Raw genomic sequence first — 26,137 nt, 5'->3', positions numbered from 1 at the left:
ATATAAAATATATATATATTTTTTTTTTTTTTTTTTTTTCTTTAAATTTATAAAAAAATAAATTACGAATTATATAATTATTATTTTATACATAATATATGTATTTTTTTAGCAATAGAGTTTTAAAAAGATTATATAAATATATTAAAAAAAAAATATATATATATTATAAAATATATATGATCTTTATATATATATTATTTTTTTTTTTATATAAACATCCGAGTGTTTTTCATATGACATTTATATTTTTTAGAAGAACAAAAGTACGAATTTTTAATATTATAATGAAAAAGATGTATAATATAATATATATATTAATCCATTTTTATATATTTATTTTATAAAAATATCCTTTTTTTTTTTTTTTTTATTTACAATCACATATATATTTATATATATATATATATATTTTACATATTACCTTTTTTTTTTTATATAAAATATATTTGTTTTTAAAAGGTTATTAATTCATATAATTATATTTTAAGTATATGCTAAAAATAATATCAAGATATATAGAAAATATATTTGTTATTTCTATGAATATATAGAACAAAAAAAAAAAAAAAAAAAAAAAAAAAAAAAAAATGTTGAATTTTATATTGTTACAAAATAGACAAGGAAAAACCCGGTTTTCAAAATGGTTAGAATATTTATATAAATATATAAACATATAAATATATATACATATAAACATATAAATATATATACATATAAATATATACATATACATATATATTTTTTTTTTTGGCATATATCCTTTTAATATGTAAACGTTAGTATATCATATTTATAAATATATATATTTTATGTTTTATTTTAGGTATATAAACTGTAACGAAATGAAACAAAAGAAAATAGAAAGAGACATAAATAAAATATTAATAAATAGAAGTAGATCATATGCAAATATTTTTGTTTATGAAAATTTTAAGATAGTATATAGGTTATATGCAGGTATGATAAAAAAAAAAAAAAAAAAAAAAAAAAAAAAAAAAAAAAAAAAAAAAAAAAAAAAAAAAAAAAAAAAAAAAAAAATGTGTATATAATATATATAGTAATAAATTATATATATATTATATATATATATTATATATATATGTGTGTATATATTTTTACTTTTTAGGACTTTATTTTGTGGTATGTATAGAAAACGAGAATGAACTTTATATCCTTGAGTTCATTCATTTTATGGCTCAACTTTTAGATACATTTTTTACAAATGTTTGTGAATTAGATTTATTGTTTAATTTTCATTTTTTATATTATTTTTTTGATAATATAATATTGGGAGGATATATATATGAAATTAATAGAAACATTATATTAGATAAAATCAATAAAATAAAAAAATTAATATGATACAACATATAAATATAAATATATATATAAATATATATAAATATATATGTATATATATATATTGCCAGTATTATATAAATATTATGAGCTAAAGCGTTGCTTCTCAAAAAATTAATCTATAATTAAAGGATATATAAATATATAATATATATATAAATATTTATATATATATATATATTTATATTTATTTATTTGTTAATTTTTTTCAATATTATTTATTTATGTGTTTGTTTGTTTTTTTTTTTTTATTTTATATTTTTTTTTTATGTTCATATTGACCGATTTATTATTCCGTCACCATATGTAAAATATATAATATATATATATATTATATATATATATAGATATTTTTTTTTTTTTTTTTTTTTTTTTTTTTTTTATAAACTTAAAGAGGCACCTTCCTTTTAAACAAAAAATATTTTAAAGATGTCGATTTAATAAAATATATAAATAAATAAATCCATATAATATATATATAATATATATATGTGTAAAATATTGTTTATCATTTAATATGAAGTTCATATTTGATATATGACAAATAAATATAAATATTTATAAATATTTATAAATACATATATATATATATATATATATATATATATATATATTTATATATCTGTGTACTGCTTTTTCGCGTCAACACAATATGACATTCATAACTTCTACTTCGATATGTCATTCGTTTTACAAACTTTTAAAAACCTTTCACGAGTAAAATTAAAAATAAAGAGAAAGAGAGAATATGAAAAAAATTTAAATAATTTATCTAACCTATCAAATCATACAAAATTAATAAGAATAGATATAAATGGAAAGGTCAAGAAATGTAGTCGTTATTTTTTTAATAAAGATAAATATATTTATATAAATAATATAGAAGATATGAAAAGGTTCGATCAAACTAATAATAAAAATAAAGAAAATAAAAAATATAAAAAATATAAAAAATATATACAAAATATACAAAATAATTATAATAATAATAATTATAGTGACACATTTCATATTCATTGTAAATATCAAGATACCAATCAAACGATAAATAAAAATAATATTATTTGTATTGATAAGATAAAGAATGAACATCCGAACTGTAAAAAAAAAAGAAAAGTAGAAGAAAAATATAAAAATTTTATAAATACATATAATTTATCAGAAGAAGAAATTATATATATGAGATTTATTCATAAAATTAAAATAAAAAATATTTTTGCACTTATAAATAATATAAGAAAAAATATATATATCAATAAATATCAAGCAAATATAATATTAAATTGTATCTATAAATATTTAAGTATTCATTGTCATACATTATCAAAAGAGGAATTCTTTTTTTTTCTTTATATTTTTCCTCAAGATATAAAATATTCTTCCAAGGTTTTGTCTTACCTAATTAACTTATTACAATATGGAAACAAAAAAAATGGATCTATTCAAAATATTCTTTATAATAATAATAAATCTCTTTTTAAATGTTTGACGATCAATGAATGTATAGATCTCATATGTGAAATTAATCTATATTATTTAAATATTTCTATAAAAAATATATACATTGATTATCTAAATAAATATATAAAAGATATAAAAATTCAACACATCTTTCAATTATTTACAGATGGATCTTATCTTTTTTTATTGACAGATGATGATATTCATATGAATCATTCTCATACACATAACTCATTCCTTAAAAATATAAAAAGTTATATTACAAGTGACGATTTCATAATTCATATAAATGATAAAATATTAAATGGATATATTAAATTTTTATCATATTATTTATCAAACAATATTTATTATTTACATATTCTTTTTAAAGATTTATATATCACCTTACATAAAAAAATTCTTATAAATAATTATCATATACTTATAAAACATTATAAAAACACAACTGATTATATCATACATATAACAAACAAAAATGAAATCCTCAATTATTTAAATACCATTTTTTTGAATAATTATCATTCTTTTTATAACCAAAAAGATAAAAATTTAAATGTAAAAGTAAAAATATTCTCATCACATCTAAATTATAAACAACATGATACACACATAAATGTAAATGATCAATCTCATAAACAAGAAAATAAAAAATGTAATACATATGATGATGTATATCAATATATGGATAGTATTAATAAAAAAATAATAATAAATCATAATGAATATATAACAACAACAGATAATACACAAAATTATTATCATCCCAATTTATTTTCTTCTCAGAGAGATGAAGACACAAATGTAAATGATATATTATATGATGATCATAAAAAGAAAGAGAATTATCAATATGAAAAAAATAAAAGTTATGATATTATTCAAGATGATTATATAAGGCAGGACATGCAACAAGAAACCAAAAAAAAAAAAAAGAAAAATATAAAAATGTGTGACGATATATCACTATATATGAAAGAAAAAGAAAAATCCTTTTTTATTATTAATTACAAACATGAAAAAGACAAAACAGATATCCATTCATATCATAATAATAAATTTTTAAATAATAAGATAAGAAATTTACAAAATAATAATTTTAATACAAATAAAAATATTCCTTTATTATATGATAAAGAAAAATTATTTCTTTTTACATATGCATATGATAAAATTCAAACATATACCTATGAAGAATTAAAATTAAAATATAATATATCAACCAAAATTGTAGATAAAAATATTAAAATGTTTTTAAAGTTTTTAAAAAATTGTCATAATAATGAAAATACATATGTAGATAATATTATTTCTAAAAAGAATATTTTTCAATTATTAGCTAGTATGAAAAATAATCTAATAAACAAAATTAATTGTCACAAATATTTAAATGACTTTATATATTCATGGTGTCATATTAAAAATGCATATCAAAATGACAGAAAATTATTTCTAAATAGTAATATGAATGAACAATGGAGTTTAGAAAATAATATAAGACATGATATTATTCAAATGGATGATAAAATAGAGGATATAAATATATTGAGAAATAATAACATATCATTAAATAATAATAACATTTCATATAACCATTTACATAATAATAATAATAATGATGAGACATATCTTATTGATAAAAACCATTCTATTCATGATATATATTATTTAGAAGATAAAGAATACTTTTTAAATCTAATAAATAATATATACAATAATAAATATTATGATAATACCTTTTTTTATACTTGTCAAATTAATAGTTTATCAAAAGGATTATATTATTTTTTAAATTATTATATATATGTCATATCTACAAATAAAGAAATAAATAAAAAAAATAATATGTATGACAATAATAATATGAATAGTGTTAATTTGTTTATAAATAATTTTATAAATACTTTTTATGAAATGGTTACATATCTTTTAAAAAATTTATATAAAATACACATATCTAAATTTTTTTATATATTTCTAGCCTTATCAAAATTTTTTTCTATCAATTCTTATAAACTCAATAATTCCAACAAAAAACAAAACTTTATGCATATGGAAAATATATTATATATATTATATCTAATAAGAAAAAATAAATATGAACATGTAAAAAGTATATTGTATGATAAGTGTAATGAGAATTATTTTACGTTTAATGAAAATAAAAATTATAAACTGGAAAATGCAAGTGTGTTATATAATATAATATTGAACAAATTTTCTATAGAAGATAATGATGAATTAATTATATGGCATAAGACGAATGAAAATGATAATAAAAAGGTAGTAGATAATATAAACAATATGAATAATATAAATAATACATATAAGACACACCATTGTAATAACAAAAATATCTTTGATAAAAAAGAAGATACTCATTGTTTACATAATAATTTGTATAACAGTTTAAATTTTTTAATTATGTTCTTAAATAATTATCTAGATAATACTAAAAATTTTAAAATCAGTCATTTTTTAATTACATTATATTATATAAATAAAATTATTCCATCTAATATGAAACACATGTATCATCTAGAAACATATCTAAATAAAAAGTACACTAATTATAAGAATAGGTTTTTTTATATATATAATGGTTTAGAGTTATTAAAAAAATCATATGCAATACAAATAAAAAAATTATATATCCAATCAAATAATAATATATATAATATATGTAATATATATAATACTTATAATATATGTAATATTTATAAATACAACATATACGACAATATTGATAATATTTTTATAAAAAACAAAAATATATTCTGTTATACTAATCATTTGTCTTTATTATATTTTACATATATATATAGTATGAACAGATTTTATTATTCTACTTTATATTATAATATTTCAAAATATTTTTATTATAAAATAAATATAGATAATATAAATTTTAAAGATAAAATTATTTTGTTTTTTATATTAATACAATGTAAATATATCTATCATAATTTTTTTAATTTATTATTACAAAATATTTTGTCCTCTTATGAAATCAAAAAGGTAGAGAAATTAAGTCTGTATATAATATCAAACATTATATTACTCTTAATTAAAAATAGTAATATGAAACTAAATATAAAAAAAATAAAAAATAAAAAAAATTATAAATGTATTTTTTCAAATGATATATATAATAATAATCATTTATTAAATAATTCTTTTATTCATAAAAAATTATCATCAATACAGTGGAAATATATATTTCCAATGGATTTATTTATATCACAAAATTTATCACATCAAACACAATTGATTATATCAAAATTTGAAGAAAATATTGTTAACATAGATAATAATCATAACTACAAAGATAATGATAATATCAAAAAAAATCAAGTATATATAAAATATAAAAAAAATCAAGTATGCATAAAAACCTCCACTATTAATTTAAATAAATTTAAAAATGAATTATTTACACATATCCCATTACTCATGAGTCAATATAAAAAATATATTAAAAGAAATGATAAAAATAACACTATCAATAATAAAGAACAAATTAATAATCAGAACAATCATCTCATATCACACACATTTAATAATATTGAATCATCCTTTATTTTTTTTGATGATAATATAGAACAGGAAATTTTTAATCTTTCTCAAAAATTTTTATCTTATGATTATGTAACTACTCATTTTAATATATCAAACAAATCGTTATATTATGATTTATTAGTCTATTTAAAATGTGAAAATTTTTAGATAGTTTTTTTATAAAAAAAAAATAAAAACAACATATAAGTGGAAAAATATATATACATATATATACATATTATATTTGTATGTATTTTAATTTTTATATACGTATTCATATTTTTTAGTCTGAGACTAGGAACATAAACAAATGATATAAACATATAAAATAATATATATATATATATATATATATATATAAAATATTTTTTTTTTTGTCTTTCATTTTAATATCTGAGTTATAAAAAAAAAACATTAAAATGTATTACACCATTATAATGGCATAACAATTTGTAAATTATTTCATACAACCAGATTATTTATTACATATATATATATATATTTATACTTTTTTGTTTTTTTTTATAAAAACCTCTTAATAATTTTTGTCATTCTGAATTTTTGTAAATCTCTAAAAACTTTTGAATACTGTGCTTTATTTGGTCCTCCACTTCTGACAACTCACAATTAGATTGTATTTTTTTTAAAACTTCGATATAATTTGAATCTAAATAATGAAAATATTTCTTCTCAAAATCTTGTACTTTCTCTATAGGTAGATTATGAAGATAATCCTTTGTAGCTGCATAAATTAAACATATTTGATAGCTTATATGAACAGGAGAATATTGTTTCTGCTTTAATATTTCTGTTAATATTTTACCCTTTTCAATTAATTTTTTGGTAGATGCATCTAAATCTGATCCAAATTGTGAGAATGCAACTATTTCTCTGAATTGAGCTAATTCTAGTTTCATAGATGATGCTAGTTTTTTCATGCATTTAAATTGAGCACTACTACCAATTCTTGATACACTAAGACCTACATTTATTGCTGGAATTATACCTTTATAAAATAATTCACTTTCTAAAAAGATTTGTCCATCTGTAATAGAAATAACATTTGTAGGTATATATGCTGAGACATCATTATTTAATGTCTCTATAATTGGTAAGGCAGTTAAGCTACCTCCTTTTAAATTATCATTTAATTTTGAGGATCTTTCTAATAATTTGGAATGTATATAAAAGATATCACCTGGATATGCTTCTCTTCCTGGAGGTCTCCTTAATAATAATGATAATTGTCTATAAGCAACAGCTTGTTTGCTTAGATCGTCAAAAATTATTAATGCATGTTTTCCATTATCTCTAAAAAACTCAGCCATAGCACATCCTGTGTAGGGTGCAAGAAATTGTAAAGGTGAAGCATCAGATGCACTTGAATTGACAATAATAGTATATTTTAGAGCATCATATTTTTTTAATAGATTGACTAATTTTGCAATATTACTTTTTTTTTGACCGATAGCAACATATATACAATAAACTTTATCATTATCATTAAGAATATTATCATTTATATTTTTTTGATGTAAAATAGCATCTATAGCAATTGCAGTTTTTCCTGTTTGTCTATCTCCAATTATTAATTCACGTTGTCCTTTACCTATAGGAACTAAACTATCTATACATTTAATACCTGTAATAATAGATTCATTAACACTTTTTCTAGCTATAATTCCTGGTGCTTTGATTTCTATTTTTCTTCTATCTTTAGTAACTACATTTTTTTCACCATCTATACAATTACCTAATGCATCAACTACTCTACCTAATAATTCATATCCAACATTTACATCTATAATACGATTAGTTCTTTTGATTATATCACCTTCTTTTATATTTCTATCATTACCAAAAATAACAATACCTACATTATCATATTCTAAATTTGTAGCCATTCCATATGTAACACTCCCTTTATCATCTTCATTATATATCTCAACTAATTCTGATGATTTCACATTATTTAATCCAAACGCTCGACAAATACCATCACCAACACTTAACACATAACCGACTTCATTTGATGATGTTTTAAAATTAAAAGATTCAAATTTCTTTTCCAAAATTTTTGATATCTCTATTGGACTAATCTTTGTTGAATATTTTGAGACATACCTATCTAGCCATATCTTAGAACCCAAAAAGTTAGTTAGCATGTATTTGTTAATTTGTTGGCATAAATGTCTTGCCTTCATAATCTTAGAAAAAATAAAAAAAAAAAAAAAAAAAAAAAAAAAATTGCAACGTATAACAAAATTGGTTATAATGTTGTATATATATATTATATATATATGTATATTTGTGTGTGCTAATTTTTTTTTTTTTTTTTTTTTTTTTTTTCTGTGATCAATGGGAAAAAATTAAACATAAAATAAATAAATATATATATATTATATATATATATGTATATTTTAATTTATTTTATGTTTGTCATATGTGGGTATTTTTTATAAATACATTGTCATATAAGATATACATAAAAAGGTAAAAAAAAAAATATATTTTAATTTTTATTTTTTCATATATATAATTTTTGTAAAATGATAAAATATTAAATTCGTAGCATATTCTTAAAAATATATATATATATATATATATATATATATATATATAATATATATATATTTTTTATATGTTTATTTATTCATTTGTTTATTTTTATATCTCTTTACACATACAAACTGTATTCCTTCATATAATATACTATATACATATTATAAGGACATAAATAAAAAATAATATATATATATATATATATATGTATATATGAATATTTTTTTTTTTTTTTTTTTTTATTTTATTTTCCTTTATATTGTTTTTATATACGCTACATTATGAAAAATAAATTATTGAGGGAATTTACCATCATAGATATTTTTGTCGGAATAATAAAAAAAAAAAAAAAAAAAAAAAAAAAAAAAAAAATATTCATATATACATATATACATATATATATGTGTAGCACTTTAATATTTATAATATTATATATTATTTCATTTTATATTTGCGTATGTACTATAACTTTTTTTTTTTTTTTTTTTTTTTTTTTTTTTTTTTTTTTTTCCTTTGAACATCCTACATATGTGATATAAAAATAAATAAAATTCACCTACACAAAAATAAAAGGGTAAATTATTTGTTTAAAAAATTTTTAATAAGAAAATAAAAACAATCAATATATGCAAAGTATCACGTGATATGTAAATATATATATATATATATATATATATATATATATATTTATATATTTATTTATTTATATGTATTTTCCTTTTTTTTTTTTTTTTTTATTTATTTTATTTTTTTATGTCAAAATGAAAGGAATAATTTTATTTTTGAAGATAATTTTATTTATGATATTTTCATTACAAGAATTTTTATTATCATCTAATATAAATATAAATAGAATATTTTTATTGTTAGTAGACATTTTATTACTAATATGTTTAGCGTATTATCTTATAAGGTCTATAAATAATATGCAAATGTATATAATATATATATATAGCATAGTAACAAAAATAACGATAATATATTTTTTATCATTTCCTCAATATATAATAAACACCAAAAATAATCATATTAATAATATTAATCATATTAATCATATTAATCATATTAATAATATTAATCATATTAATCATATTAATCATATTAATGATGCTTATAATAGTGTTTTTATTTCTAATTATTATAATATATATAACGACTATGATTCTTCTTACATGACAATATACTATAATACATTCAACAAAAAACTTATGATTGTTACAATATGCATTCTTATTACTATTTTAGTTTATATACTTTTATTTTATATAACCGATTTTTATATTTTAAATATACATAAGATTAGCATCGAGCATATATTATTCTTTTTAATTATAACTCATGTTTCTATTGATTTTATTGATATATCACAATTTTTTTATTCTTCTTATTCATATTTTTTTTTATATTATTTCCGTCTAAAGGATGAAATATATTTATTTAAAGACACCCACATTTTTTCAGACAAAATTTTAAATAAAAATAAAATATTACATTTTTATAATTCAACCATAAATATATTTGAAGTTGTATTTATAACATATGGTATCTTGATATCTTTAAATATATCACTACATGCATATTCCTTCCCGAATTATTCTTATGAAGAAATTTCTTCGATTTTAAGAATTACACAAAAAGATATTAATAGGAAATTTATAAAACACAAATCATCATTACATAATAATCTACAAAATAATGAGGAACACATATACAAATATAATTCAAATAAATATAATATACACAATAATCAAGATGAAAATAATATTTATAAATATATTAAGACATCAAATATTATTAATATAAACAAATATAACAAGCATTTATCATCTAATCATGATTCATATAAATATATTCATACGGATATATATTATAATAATAATACATCTAAAAAAAAAAAAATTAAGAAACAAAAATGCTTCTCTAAAATTGCAGGAGATGCAATGTCGTGTTTAAAATATATAAGTATATATAGTTTTCTTTTAACAGACATATCTTTTTTCTTATCTCGTCTCCTCCTATTTGTAATGCTACAAACAGTATCATGTAATAATAAAAAATAAAGCACACATAAATATATATATATATATATATATATATATATATGTGTATATATTTATATATATATATTTTTTTTTTTTAACATATAAGTAATATGTGAATCCTTTCCTTTTTGACATAGGCTCTCTTTTATTTATGATAAAAAATATCTGCTTCATCATAATACATGGAGCAAGAATTTATAGGAAATCCAAATATCATAATCATAAAAAAAAAAACAAACAAAAAAAAAAGAATATACATAAAAATAACACAAATGTAGACGCTTATAAAAAAAAAAAAAAATTTCAAGATATACCCTTATTTTCAAATAAAGATATAGAAACTAAAAGTAGCAAGAAAAAATGTACTACTAGTAGTAGTAGTAAAGATATAGACAAAATAGATATTTATTCTAATAAAAATTTATATTTTGAAAAAAATAATCCATTTGAAAAAATATTCCCATCTGATAAAACTTTTTTTGCTTATACTAGCAAATTTAGTGATACTATAAATATAAATGAAATAGATTATATGAATTACAATAGAATAAACCATTTTAATTATGAAAAAATAAAAACATCTTTATATTTTTATTTTTTAAAATATAATGGAATAAGCTTTAAAAAATATATATCATGTTATATAGATAATATTGAGAAATATTCAATGAGGTATTTTTTTATTATTTTTTTCTTTTTTATTTTTATAGCTATAAAAATTACTATTCTTGTTATTACATATACATTTCATTTTGATGATTTATTTAATAAATGTATATATGAATTTACTTATAATCATAATTTTAATATTATAAAATCATGTGTAATACTTAAAATTAATTTTATTATTATTCTATCATATACATTATCTTCATTTATTCTATATATATTTACTTCATCTTTTTTTGATGCTATATTTATGCCACTCCTTCACTTTTTCAATATGGTTTCATATACATTCGTATTAATCATAATGTCTCAATATAATCCATCCTACGATTTTCTGAATTATTTTAATAGAAGTAAGAATATAGCCATCGTCTTATTGGTTTTTATATATCTAGTAAAAATATAAAAAATAAAAAAAAATAAATAAAAAAAATAAATCCACTGTAAATATGAGTACCTATTATCATAAAATTATATATCACACTGTAAACTGTGATACTTAAGGATACACAATAGTTATATATTCACATATAAATACATATATATATATATTTATATTTATATGTTTATATATATTTTTTTTTTTAAATATTTGAATTAATAGGTTTATTTATTCCTAACAGATCTATATATTTTTATCTACATGCTACTAGGAAGAAGATATATCACATATAAATACAAGAAAAATATAAAAAAAAGAAAAGATTATGATAATAAGAATAATATTGAAAATATAAATAACAAAACAAACTATATATCAGAATCTATATCTGTTATATCATCATTAATTATAAAATTAATTATATATATGAATTCTCCTTTATCATTAAATAAAATAATTATTGGAAATAACTTGATAAAAAATACAAGATTAGATAATTTCCTTTTTTTTTCTCACATTAAAGAAATAACAGTTAAATTAATTTTATATTTTATTTGTCTATTTATATCTTTAAGATATAAATATATAAATATTTTATTTATATCAACTCTCTTCTTTATTAATATAATATTATCTACCCTTTATTTAATATTTTCAAAAATAAATAGAAATGTCGCAATGGAATATATATTTGTACAGGCAATATATGTCAACAGGAATAAGGGTACCAAAAATAAATTGAATATAACATATAAATAAATAAATAAATATATATATATATATTTATATTTATTTATTTTATTTTTTAGATCATTATAAAGGAATAAATCTTTTGGAATTTGAAAAAAAAGAATATGAGAAATATTCATATGATTATATGGTACTTTTTGACAATACACTGAATTATTATTAATATAGAAATTAAAAATAAAACAAATACACATATATATATATATATATAATATATATATAATACAATAAAATGTAAAATAACCTATACATATATATATATATATTTATATTTATATATTTTTTAATTGTTTATATCTTGAAAATTTCCAAATATATCTTTAAATTTAATACCTATAGGAGAATTAATAATTTCTATTTCTTTTTTTTTTATTAACAATTTTTGTTTATTAATTTCTTCTTCTAGTTCTTTAATTTTGTTTGTATGTAAAGGTGGATATAAATTTTTATCTTCTTCTTTTATTTCTAAATTGCAATTATTTATATTAATCATATTATTATTATTATTTATAAAATTATCTAAGGTTATATGTTCACAAATACTTTTATTATTTGTATCTTCTTCATCTTTATTATTTCTTAATAATAATACATTTAAATCTTTATTTTCATCATTATTTTCTTGTTGTATATTTTTTACATTTAAATCATTCATTTTTTTATTATTTAATAGACATATATCATTTGGATATATATATTTATTGAACATATCTTGAGATTCTTCGTCAGATAATAAAAAATGTAGATCTCTTTCTTCTATCTCGTGTTCTTTTTTTATTTTATTCATTTCTTCTTGTAATATCTCAAAATTGTGTGATATATTTTTTGTATTATTTTTTTTCATTTTTTTTTCTGTTTCTTCTTTTGTGGTATGACAATTCAAAGGGTCCTTATTTTTTATTACTTCATTCTGGTCTATGATATTTTTTTCATCACTATTATAATTATTATTACTTGTATTATTACTATCACTTGTATTATTATTATCACTATTATTATTATCATCACTTTCATTTTTATTATCACTTTCATTTTTATTATCACTTTCATTTTTATTATCACTTTCATTTTTATTATCACTTTCATTTTTATTATCACTTTCATTTTTCTTATCACTTTCATTTTTATTATCAACAAAGACTTCTTTCTTTTCTGCTTCCTTAAATAACAACTTCTTATTTTTTTGGTACCATATATATATAGTTTTTAAATATTCATGTCTATATGACGATATTGTAGATATATGTAAGTCATTTAATTTATCACTCAATAATTTATAAAAACAAAATCGTTTCCATATAATATTAGTACTTTTATCTTTTTTTTCTTCTGATAGATATAATTTTATTATTTCATCAGATGAAGGAATATTATTATTTATATCATTTTTTAATATTAAATATATTTCTTGTACTTCAATATAAAGAGCTCTAATATCATTTTTCATATCTTCACTTAAGTCTTTTTTATTTATTAATTCGTTTAATTCTTTTCTCATTAGTTTTTCATTATTATCTAACATTTCGTTTTCTATGAATATGCTTGAATTTTTTTTTATCTCATCACTTTTATCTTTTTTTGTTATAATATCATCGTCTTTATTATTATCATCAAATATATTGATATCATATCCTTTATAATTATATATATAATCATATGGATTACATTCAATTATTATATCTTTAATACTTCTTCTAACTTGTATAGGTTTCAATTTTTTTCTTTTCTCTTTATTCTTATCATCGTTAGCAAGTATATTATTAGACTTGCTGTTTATTTTTTTTTTTTCTTCCATCACATAATTTTTATTACCCTCTTATCCTTTTTTTCTTAAAAAAAAAAAAAAAAATTACACATGTTAATAAAATGATATATATAGAGAGATGTATATATATATAGATATATATATATATATGTTGATATGTTTATATGTTTGATAGGTATATTCCTTTATTTTATTTAATATATTAATATTCCAAATTAAACATAAGATAATATATAATATAATCCTTAATTTATATATTTTAAACTATATCAAAAATGGATTATATATATACATATATTTTATATCATGTAGATATATTCGAATGATTAAAGTTAGAAATAATAGGCACATTAATTTATATTTACGTTTATTTATTCATTTAATATAAATACTGTAAGAAGAGAATTTATTATATTCTATCATATATTTTAAATGAAAAAAGAAATAATATAAATATAATATTATTTTTATATTTTTCTTGGAGAGGAGAAAATAAGAAATATTGCACACGTGCGAAATTGTATGAGAAAAAAAAAAAAAAAAAAAAAAAAAAAAAAAAAGATTTCATAATAATAAACCATAAAGGTTAAAAGAATCAAATGATATAAATAAAGAAAACATAATTACCATATTAGACAATTTTTTAAAGGGTACCATATTTTTTATATAAAAAAAAAATAATAAAAAATATTTTGTTTATATATATATATATATTATGTTCGAAATGTTACACGCATAATTTCTTAAATTTTGTCTCAAGTTAATATATCCCCTTTATTTTTTATTTAGAGATAATAATATATATATATTGTATACATTTATAATGTATTCCATTCCTTTCCTCTTTAATAATAATCAAACGGTTTATATTATGTGGTTATAAAAATATAAAAATATAAAACAATTGTGTATCCTCATTTTTAATTGTATCCCTTATATTTTTTTTTTTTTTTTTTTTTTTTTTTTGCCCCCAAAATATGTGTGCACTTTTTATTCCTCAGATAACCTGTTCTGAAAATTCGCATACATATTTGGTTTTTTAAATAGTACACCCAAATAAATAAATAAAAAAAAAAAATAAAATAAAATAAAAAAAATAAAAAAAAAATATAATATATATATATAATATATTATATATATGTGTAATTTTTTTTTTTTTTTTTTTTTTTTTTTGTTATATTTTACCTGAATAGGTAAAATGTTATGATATTTGTATATCTTATAATTTGTTTTTAAATATATGAATATGTAATAATCTATATATAATGTAGGAATATATTTTTATTTATTATATTTTTTTTTATCTGACTAGAGCATAATTTATCACTTTAAAAATTAAATATCAACCTAATAAAAATTCATATTCTCTTATATATATATATATATATATATATATATATATATATTTATTTATTTATTTATTTATTTATATATTTATATTTATTTATTTTTATTTATTTTTATGATGATCACCAAAATATTGAACGGGTGGCGCATATCATTCTTTTTAAATTTGGTGATATTCCTTGCGCAACAATTAGGATTGTATTACATATTGTTTGAATATAACAAATTGATATTGTTACTATGTTTATTTGACATATATATATTTCTTCATTTTTTTTTTAATAATTCTCAATTATTTAGTGCAGTGAAAGGTGGAAAATGTTGGGTGTTGTATGTATATTCTATATCAATAAAAGTAATATTTATGTATTTCTTTGCATTTAATGATGATTTTTTTTTAGCAGATATGACTAAGGATTATTATAATAAGTGTTTAATATTTATTCTATTAAATCTAAGTACATTAATATATACAGCATTATCTATAAAATCATATAAGCAATTATATCAAGATGATATAACCATATCAAATGAAAAACTATTTCATAATGATTTAATATTACATGTAGTAATTGATTTGTTTGATATGTTTGAATTATTATTCACATTAGTCAAATTGTCATATATTATAAAAAATACAAATTTTTGGATTAAAATTATGGGAGGCGTCCTAATCTCCTTTTCTTTATATTTAAATGCTTATTCATTTCCAATCATATCAATTGTAAGAGAAAAAAATAATAAAAATTTAGATCTAGGAGATATATATTTTTGTAAGAAACATGCAGCAATGATTGGAATTATATTAGTAGATATTCCTTTTATGATTCTAAGATTTTATTTTCTAGCATTCTTTTTTTCTAATGTCCATTTTCAACCCCTCCTAATTAAAAATATATGTTTTATACCTATAAAATGTAAAGCTATTAAAAATTGTAACCTAATATTTCAACAGATGAAGAAAAATATTCATCATTCAGAGAATCATAGAAATAATAAATATATCAACTCTCAACAAACTAGGAATTATGACACCTACTTTGAAAATGCAGACAAAAAAAAAAATATACCCTTGTTAAAAAATAACTCCTTTTTATATAATAATAATGCATTCCTTTCGTTTAGTGGTGCCTTGAGAAATTCATTGGAAATGCGATCCATATCGTCTATAAGAAATGAAATAAATAAGAATAGGGCCTCTAAAGGTGATGCTAATAAGGAAATGGGGCATAATATAAATGGGGGAACCCAAACACGGCACAGCCAAAAGAAATATAGCCAAACGAGCGACATTCAAACGAAATATAGCCAAACGAGCGACAGTCAAACGAAATATAGCCAATCGAATGACAGCCAAACTAGCGACAGCCAAACGAGCGACAGCCAAACGAGAAACAGCCAAACGAGAAACAGCCAAACGAGAAACAGCCAAACGAGAAACAGCCAAACGAAATATAGCCAAACGAGAAACAGCCAAACGAGAAACAGCCAAACGAGAGACAGCCAAACGAAATATAGCCAAACGAATGACCACCAAAATAATGACAATCAAATTCACTACAACAATATAACAAACGATAATCTTTTAAACAATAAGGACTTCCTTGAAATAAATAAATGTTATGATAACAAACTCTTGCGCGCATCTAATAACAGCAACACACACAACAATGATGATATAAAAAAAATGATAGAATCGAATACGACTAAACATGAAGAGGATAGAAATAATACAATGCTAGATATAAATGAATATAATAACAATAGTAATGATTTGAATGAATATTTTGATAGTTTAATAGAAAATAATATTTTGGCATATAGAAAAATAAATATAAAAAAGAATAAAATAGGTACAAAATTTATTATGAATAAATTAATGTATACAAATGTATCAAATAATGAAAGATATAGATATTATTTAGATGATAATTTAAAAGTATCTTATATAAATCAATTAAGATTAATGATTCCATATATCACATATTGTCTAGGCAAAATAGCTATGTCTATTGTTTTCTATATATTTTATATCAAGTTTGATATAAGCTATTTAAAATTAATATTAACAGATTATAAAATGTATTTTAAATTATTTGAACCTAAAAATATCATATTTATTGTTTCCTTTTCTATAATATTAGGAAATACAATCATATCATTCTTTTCATTTATTTTCTTATCTTCTTTTTTTGAAGTATTATTATCAACATTATTTATATTTATTAAATGTATCTCAGAATTTCTATTCCTTCTATTATTAGTATACAATGAAGTATTCGAAATATTTCTTAGAAATATTAAACAGCCAGATAAATATGCTTCCTACTTCTTTCTAACATTTTCTGTTATTCCTTCATTTAAAATTATTGCAAATATTTATTTTTTTCTATGTGCTCTATCAGGACGACAGTTTATAGCATATATTATCAGACCTTTTATCAAAGAAAAAAACTTGAGTAAATTACCAAACTTTTTTAATCTAAAAGAATATAATAATAATCATAATAGTAATAACAATAATAATAATAATAATATTTTTTCACACAATATGAACTATTTAAATGAAGATTATTATTTATTTAATAATAATGAAATGCATACAAAAAATACAGTCAAAGGAGATTATAAAGGATTTATATCTATCGCTTCTTTACTTATATATATTAATACAAAATACATGCATGGATTAGCATCCTTATCAACCTTAATGTTAGGAAATAATTTTGTGAAAAATTTAAGACTAAATTATAATTTAAGAAACAATCATATACTACTTTTATTTATTAATTTCTTTACAAGATTATCATTATTATTATTTGTTTATGTGCATTATAAAACAAGTGATCAATTATATGAATATGTAGAATATTTCTATTATGTAGTCACTTTTATATTCATATTAGATTTCATTTTAAAATGTATCTATATGTTCATATCACATAATCTAAGATTGTGTGCAGCATATCACTTAGAATTAAAATCTATCTATGAAGACATTTATTATCATAGCCAAATTAAAAAGGAATCATCAAAAATATACTTAAAACATTTATATAATAAATATCAAACTAACAATTTTTATTACTACAACATACCTCTCTTTTCAGAATTTTTATGAAAATAAATAAATATATATATATATATATATATATATATATATGTATATTTGTTCTTATGTTTTTATTTATCTATCCATGTGCTTCTTTATATATATATATATTTGTTGTCTTTACATTTTGATTTTCCTTCACCTCTTTGTCTTTTCATAAAACATATATTTTTTTTTTTTTATTTGTTCATATAACCATTTCATTATATTATCATTTTGTCATTTGTTTTTTTTAAAACATTACAAAAGGGAATATACATATATATATATATATATATATATTTTTATGAACAAAGGAAATGTTTTTAAAAATTAAAAATTAAATTTTATTTAAAAAAAAAAAAAAAAAAATAATAAATTGAAAGTATTAAATACATACATACATATATATATATATCCCATTTTGTAATAAAATTAACCAATTAATTTTTTTATACATTCGACCTTTTGAGTAACCTCCTTTTTGAGCATGTCACACGTCTCAACACTAAACGTTTCATATAATTCTTTATCATTCATTTCTTCGATTGTCGTATTTTCATCCATAGTTATATTTCCCTCCATTGTATTATTATCTCCTTCTATATTATTATCTTCTCCTATATTATTATCTACTTGTGTATTATTTTCTGCCACTGTAGTTCCTTCATTGAATATATTCCATGATGTTATAGCCAAGTTTATTTTATTAAACGCATCATTTAATAAGGCATCATCTTTTGTTTTCATTTTGTTTATAATAACATCCAACTCTTTATTTAATAATTTTAAATATATAAAACAATTTTCTCCAGTGTCACGTAATTCTTCTAATTGTATTATATACTCTTCATCAAATATTATATTTGATGATTTTTCTTTTGTCCTTTCTTTCTTATTATCTTTTTCTTCTTTATCACTCGAATGACCTTTCTTCTTTTTCTCTTTTCTTTTCTTATCCTCTTTTTGAGGTACATACATTTCCATTCTTTCTTTTTCTTCTTCAAATTGGTGTTTTTGCTTCTCTAACTTTTTCTTTTCATTTTCCATATAAATTTTTTTTTCCTCTACTTTTTTTTTTTCTTCCTTCACCTTTTTTTTTTCCTCCTGCATTTTTTCCTTCTCCTTTTTTATTTCCTCCTCACATTTTTCCCTCTCCTTTTTTATTTCCTCCTCACATTTTTCCCTCTCCTTTTTTATTTCCTCCTCACATTTTTCCTTCTCCTTTTTGATTTCCTCCTCACATTTTTCCTTCTCCTTTTTGATTTCCTCCTCACATTTTTCTTTCTCCTTTTTTATTTCCTCCTCACATTTCTCCCTCTCCTTTTTGATTTCTTCCATATCTTTTATAGCATTCCTAGACATACCCATTTCTTCCTTCAACTTTTTATTTTCTTCTACTAACAAAGACATTTCATTTTTCATTTTGACATTTGAACCTTCCAACTTGTTTTTTATTTCAATCAGCTTATTTAATTCTTCTTTTTTCTTTTCCATATCTTTTATCAAATCATTTATTTTTTTATCTTTTTCTTTTAAATTTTCATCCATCAAAATATTATTATTATTTGCCACATTGGTTGCATTAGTTAATTTTTTATTGTTTATTTTAGCTTGTTTCAACTTTTCTTCACAATCATTTATGATATCTTCCATTTCCTTATTTTGTATTTCTATTCTTTCATCATATTCTTGTATGATATTTTTAAGTTCTTGATCTTTTTGTTTTAATAAATTTTTATATTCTTCTACTTTTTGTTGCATATGTTTTTCATTTTCTTTTATTAACATTTGTGATTGTATATTCATATCACATACATTTTTCATTTTCATAAGTTCCTTCTTATTTTCTTCTTGTATTTGTTCAATATAATTTTTATGCGTCTGATCCATATTCTTTATTTTATTATTCAATATATCCTTTTCTTCTTGCATCTTTTTGTTATATTCTTCCATTATTATATTTATATCTTTATCAAATTTAGTTTTCAACATTAGCTCTTTTTCATTTAATTCTTCATTTTTTAATACTTGTAAATTTTGTTCATTTTTTTTTAAACAGTCAATTTCATTTTCTTTTTCTTTAATTTGTATTTCATATTCTTTTATTTTATAAACCATATCAATATTTTTCTTCTTTTCTTCTTCTTTTAATAATTCTTCATCATTTAATTTTTTTTTTATAACATCTAGTTGATTATTCAATTCTATAATGTTGTTTTCATATGTTTTCTTGATTTTATTTAATTCTTCAATTTTGTTATTTAATAAATCCATTTCACCACACCTGTCCAATTTATCTTCCATTTTTTTTTTTATATTTATTAATTCATCTTTCAAACTTTCAATATATTTTTTTTTTTCTAATAAATCCAATTCTAAATTCTTGATTTTATCTTCTTTTTCTTTTTTACAAAATTCTAAATCTTTCAATATACTTTTATTTTGTAACTCTCTTTTTATTAGCTCATTTTGTAATTTTTTTACATGTTCATTTATTTTTTCATTTTCGTCTTTTATACCTTTTAATAATTGTTCATTGTTTTTAATTTCATTTTGCTTCTCTATTAATTTAATATTATTTATTTCTTTTTTTTTTAATAACTCATTTTCAATATTTGTTAAGATATCTATTTTTCTATCTTTATTTTTTATAAAAGAATTACGTCTTTTTATCTCTTCATTCAATTTTTGATTTTCTTCATAACTAAGTGATAATTTATCTTCTAATTTTTTCATATGTTCTATATTTTTTTCCAACTCTTTATTTTTTAAATCATATTCTTTTTTTAAATAATAACAATTCTGTTTTAAGGTATTTATTCTTTCAATTTTTTTTTCTAATTCTTCTTTATATTCAATTTTATAATTATTTAAACATTCAACAATATGTTTATATTTATCATTAACATCATTTAATTTCTTATTCATATCATTTAATTTTTCATTTTTTTCAGTTATATTATTATTTAATGTATATAATTTAAATTTTAATACTTTTTCTTGCTCTTCATGCTTTCCTATTCTTTTTCTCATTGTATCATTTTTCATTCTTAATATATGTAATTCATTTATTATATTTTCTTTTTCTTTTTCTACATTATCCATATTTCTACTAACTGAATTTACTTGATCTATACAATTCTTTAATTCATTACTTATATCATTCAAATTATTTATTAACTCTTTATTTTTTTTCTTCATTTCTTCTAATTTTTTATTATTCATCTCATTTCCTCTCTCAACTGTCATCTTATTTTCTTCAATAAAAAGCTTCAACTTATTTATTTCATTAATCAAGTTATTCTCTCGTTTCTCATAATCTTTCATCTTATATACATGATAACTATTCTTTTTCTTTAAATCATTTATTATCTTCTCTTCATAATCTAACTTTTCTTGCAACTCATATATCACCTTCTCCCCCTTTTCCTTCTCACTGTTTATTTTCACACTGTCCCTCTCCACACCCTCTAAATGATTCACTTTTAATCGCAGCTCTTCATAGTTCTTCTTTTTTAATATTAGCTCTTTTCTTAGTTCATTGATTTCATGTGTGACCTTTTCCAGCTCTACATTTCTTTCCTAAATTAATAAAAGAAATTAAAAATATATAAGATAATCAATGTGATATATATATATATATATATATATATATATATATATATATATATATTTATGTTTGTGTGTGAATCGATTTGCTTATTTTAATGAACAATAAATTAAAATTATGTCCATTTTGCATGAACCGTACATGTAAATAGTATACATTTTGCATGAACAATGCAGGTAAAATATATATATATATATATATATATATATATTTTTTTTAATTTTAGAGTGTCCAATTAAGATATCTAAAATATTTTTACCTCAAGAGTTTTCTTTATATTGATTAGATTTCTTATGGATGAAGAAATGATGTCAATATATAATTCGGTTTGAACATATATTTGATCATGATTTATATCAAATTTGTTATGTATTTTATCATTTAAAAAGTTATGTTGATCATTATTCTTTAAATAGGTTATAATATTAAATATTTTTTGAGTAAAATTGTTTAATATATATTCTTTACTTTGTGCATCATTTAATAATGTTTTGAAATTTTTTATTTTAATTTTTAGGTCATTATTAATTTTGTCTAAATTATTTTTTTCATCATTTAAGATTTTATTTTTTACATAATTTTGATTATTTTCACTTTTAGTTTTTTCTAATTGTAATTTTAAATCGTTTAATTCTTCTAAATTTTTACAATTTTCATTTTTAACAACATCCATATGTATTTCATAACTTTTCATTTTATTATTGTAGTTATTATTCTTTTCAATTTCTTCATTTAATTTTTCTTTACAACATTTTAATTCAAATTCCAATTGTATTTTTCCCATCTTATAAACTTCAAGAGTTTTAGAATATTCTTCTAGAAGCATTTTTAAATGATCCTTTTCCTCATTTTGAAAATTATTATACAATTTGTTTTTATCATTATTTTCTATTTCATGTTTATTATATATGGCAACATTCTCATCAGAATTTTGTAGATGCTTTTCTCGTTCTTTTAAGTCTGTCCATATTGTTTCTCCCTAAAAAAAAAAAAAAAAAAAAAAATACAAAAATATAACAATATAACAATATAACTATAAGTTATATTATAAAATTATGATGAACTAAATATAGTAATTTTTTTTTTTTTTTTGATAATTTTTATTAAGTAAAAATATAATATGTCATAAAAATATGTAACAAGTACAAAATATTAAACAATATATATATATATATATATATATATATATATATATATATATATATGTATATTTTTTTTAATTGCGTTACTTTATTTTCGTGATTAGCATTTTGAATTATAAGAAATTGTAATTCTATCTCTTTAATTTTATTATTGATACTTTTTTCGAACTCATTTTTTTTCAGAAAAAGGCTATTCAATTTTATGTGTATACTTTTTAATTTTAATGATAGACAAGAATTCAAATTTTTTTGTTTTATCAATTGACTCTTTAATTCTTCAAACTGAAAAACATGGGAAATTAAAAATGTTCATTTAATGTGAACGATATTACAAATAAATAAATAAATAAATAAATAAATATATATATATATATATATATATATAATAAGTTTATTTTATTTTTTTTTGGTGTACCGTTTTTTCCTTATAACTGTCATTTAAATTTTCGTTTATATTATAATTATTAAAAATATCCTATAAAAATAAAAAAAAAAAAAACATACATACATATATATATATATGTGTGTGCTTTTATATTTATTCATTTAATTATACACACATTTTAATATTTCCATTTAATTCTTACATTTTTATTTTTTGTATAAATATCTAATTCATTCAACGAACGTTTTATGTGATTCAGTTCATTATGTGAATTTTTATCATTCAATAAATTTTCTATACTCTTCTTCAAGTCTTCAATTTTTTCTATAAATAGTTATATAAAAATTAATATATATATATATATATATATATATATATATGTATGTATCTTTTTTTTTTTTTTTTTTGATGTCTTACGTTTACTAATTAAAATATCATTATTTTTATGGCAATAACTCTAAAATAGAAAAATATAATTTTATATATTAATAATTATCAAAGACAAAAAAAATAAAATAAAATAATCAGGTGGAAATTAAATGTTAATTCTTATTTTTCTATTATTATTACCGTATATGATTCTTTTTCATCTCCTAATATTACCATATTTTTAAGAATATATGATAAAAAAAAGAAAAAAAAAAATTAATAATTATAATAAAATGATAAAATATATCAATTTATATTACACATATATAAATATAATTATATATATGTAGGTATATACTTATATATTTATTTATTTTTTATTTTTTATTTTTTTATTTATATTGAAATATCATTCTGTTCACTCTTGTTAGAACAAAACCGTTTTAAGAACTATTGCACAACATTTTAAAAAACACAAACGCAAAAAAATAAATATAAATAAAAATAAAAATAAAACGGATAACTCTATATATACACATAAATAAATAAATATAAATATATATATATATATATATATTTTATATATTTATTTATTTTTTATAGAACAAGTAGAAAATTTCTATCTTAATTTTGTTATTTTTTTAAAAGGTTCATTTTGAATAATTCTTATTTAGTAACCCCCCCCATGCATTAAACAAAAATTTTTTCTCTAATTTTTTTTTTTTTTTTTTTTTCCTTTTGGTATTAAATTAGAATTATTCTTACAAAAAGAAAATAAAAAAATAAAAAAGAACACAAAATATATATATATATATATATATATATTTTATTTTTTAATTCTTAAAATTTTTTCTAACTATAATAATAAAAAGTTAATTTATATATATATATATTATTTATTACAAAAAAAAAAAAAAAAAAAAAAGGAAAAAAAATTAAACCCTTATCTTATTGGTAGAAATTTATTACGACGTTACAACCTATGAGAGGTTATATAAAATATTACTATATATATATATAAATATATATATATATTTATATTTATTTATATATTCATTCTTAATTTTTTTTTTTTCTTTTTCTATTTATTCTAAGAAAAGAAATATATAGAATAGATAATATTATTTATATAATAAAATATATATTAATAGGAAGAAAAAAAATTATTATAATGTTGGTTTTATTTCAAATGCTTAACACATTTTAAAATGAACGCATATAAACATGAATTAATAAAAATATAAATATAAATATATACATATAATATATATATATGTGCATATATTTATTTATAATTTATGAGAAGGAAAAAAAAAAAAAAAAAAAAAAAAAAAAAAAATATAATATATTAATAATATTGTATATATAAATACAAATTGTTAAAAATAAAAAAAGTTTCTTATGAAATTTTTTTATGTATAACAAAATTAAATTAATGCAAAGAGCTACACATAAATAAGAAAAAAGATATATATAAACATAAAATATGTAATTATATATACATATATATATATATATATTATATATATTATATATATATACATTTTATGCCTCATAAATAAATGAAGAAAAAAAAAGAAGAATCATATAATAACAATTTTTTTCTTTTTTTGCATCATTGAAGGAACGTATAACATCT

The 26,137-nt window shown here is 18.1% G+C and overlaps 7 protein-coding genes across 7 annotated transcripts; 4 read left to right on the top strand and 3 right to left on the bottom strand.

The window, feature by feature from the left end:
* Window positions 1–590: 590 nt before the first annotated feature.
* Window positions 591–1,365, top strand: PADL01_0216100 (AP-2 complex subunit sigma, putative; the record flags this gene model as incomplete). The annotated part of the gene is made up of 3 exons (XM_028682625.1): window positions 591–646; window positions 827–960; window positions 1,130–1,365. The coding sequence occupies 3 exons, from the start codon at window positions 591–593 to the stop codon at window positions 1,363–1,365; spliced, it is 426 nt and encodes a 141-aa protein (XP_028536401.1).
* A 675-nt stretch (window positions 1,366–2,040) lies between these two features.
* PADL01_0216000 (conserved Plasmodium protein, unknown function) lies at window positions 2,041–6,549 on the top strand (the record flags this gene model as incomplete). The annotated part of the gene is made up of 1 exon (XM_028682614.1): window positions 2,041–6,549. The coding sequence occupies one exon, from the start codon at window positions 2,041–2,043 to the stop codon at window positions 6,547–6,549; it is 4,509 nt and encodes a 1,502-aa protein (XP_028536400.1).
* A 380-nt stretch (window positions 6,550–6,929) lies between these two features.
* PADL01_0215900 (ATP synthase F1, alpha subunit) lies at window positions 6,930–8,585 on the bottom strand (the record flags this gene model as incomplete). Its single annotated transcript, XM_028682603.1, has 1 exon — window positions 6,930–8,585. The coding sequence occupies one exon, from the start codon at window positions 8,583–8,585 to the stop codon at window positions 6,930–6,932; it is 1,656 nt and encodes a 551-aa protein (XP_028536399.1).
* A 1,119-nt stretch (window positions 8,586–9,704) lies between these two features.
* PADL01_0215800 (conserved Plasmodium membrane protein, unknown function) lies at window positions 9,705–12,949 on the top strand (the record flags this gene model as incomplete). The annotated part of the gene is made up of 4 exons (XM_028682592.1): window positions 9,705–10,986; window positions 11,123–12,048; window positions 12,259–12,760; window positions 12,846–12,949. 4 exons carry the CDS (start codon window positions 9,705–9,707, stop codon window positions 12,947–12,949), a joined length of 2,814 nt encoding a protein of 937 aa, XP_028536398.1.
* A 120-nt stretch (window positions 12,950–13,069) lies between these two features.
* On the bottom strand, window positions 13,070–14,581 carry PADL01_0215700 (conserved Plasmodium protein, unknown function; the record flags this gene model as incomplete). The annotated part of the gene is made up of 1 exon (XM_028682581.1): window positions 13,070–14,581. The coding sequence occupies one exon, from the start codon at window positions 14,579–14,581 to the stop codon at window positions 13,070–13,072; it is 1,512 nt and encodes a 503-aa protein (XP_028536397.1).
* A 1,435-nt stretch (window positions 14,582–16,016) lies between these two features.
* Window positions 16,017–19,019, top strand: PADL01_0215600 (conserved Plasmodium membrane protein, unknown function; the record flags this gene model as incomplete). Its single annotated transcript, XM_028682570.1, has 1 exon — window positions 16,017–19,019. The coding sequence occupies one exon, from the start codon at window positions 16,017–16,019 to the stop codon at window positions 19,017–19,019; it is 3,003 nt and encodes a 1,000-aa protein (XP_028536396.1).
* A 405-nt stretch (window positions 19,020–19,424) lies between these two features.
* Window positions 19,425–24,735, bottom strand: PADL01_0215500 (autophagy-related protein 11, putative; the record flags this gene model as incomplete). The annotated part of the gene is made up of 7 exons (XM_028682559.1): window positions 19,425–22,574; window positions 22,862–23,581; window positions 23,832–24,026; window positions 24,160–24,219; window positions 24,332–24,453; window positions 24,547–24,586; window positions 24,700–24,735. The coding sequence occupies 7 exons, from the start codon at window positions 24,733–24,735 to the stop codon at window positions 19,425–19,427; spliced, it is 4,323 nt and encodes a 1,440-aa protein (XP_028536395.1).
* Between the last annotated feature and the right edge of the window lie 1,402 nt (window positions 24,736–26,137).

The sequence above is a fragment of the Plasmodium sp. gorilla clade G2 genome (assembly GCF_900097015.1).
Source record: "Plasmodium sp. gorilla clade G2 genome assembly, chromosome: 2".
Taxonomy (NCBI): domain Eukaryota; phylum Apicomplexa; class Aconoidasida; order Haemosporida; family Plasmodiidae; genus Plasmodium; species Plasmodium adleri (nom. inval.).
The sequence above is the reverse complement of the archived record's forward strand: the minus strand, read 5'-3'. Positions and strand labels throughout refer to the sequence as shown.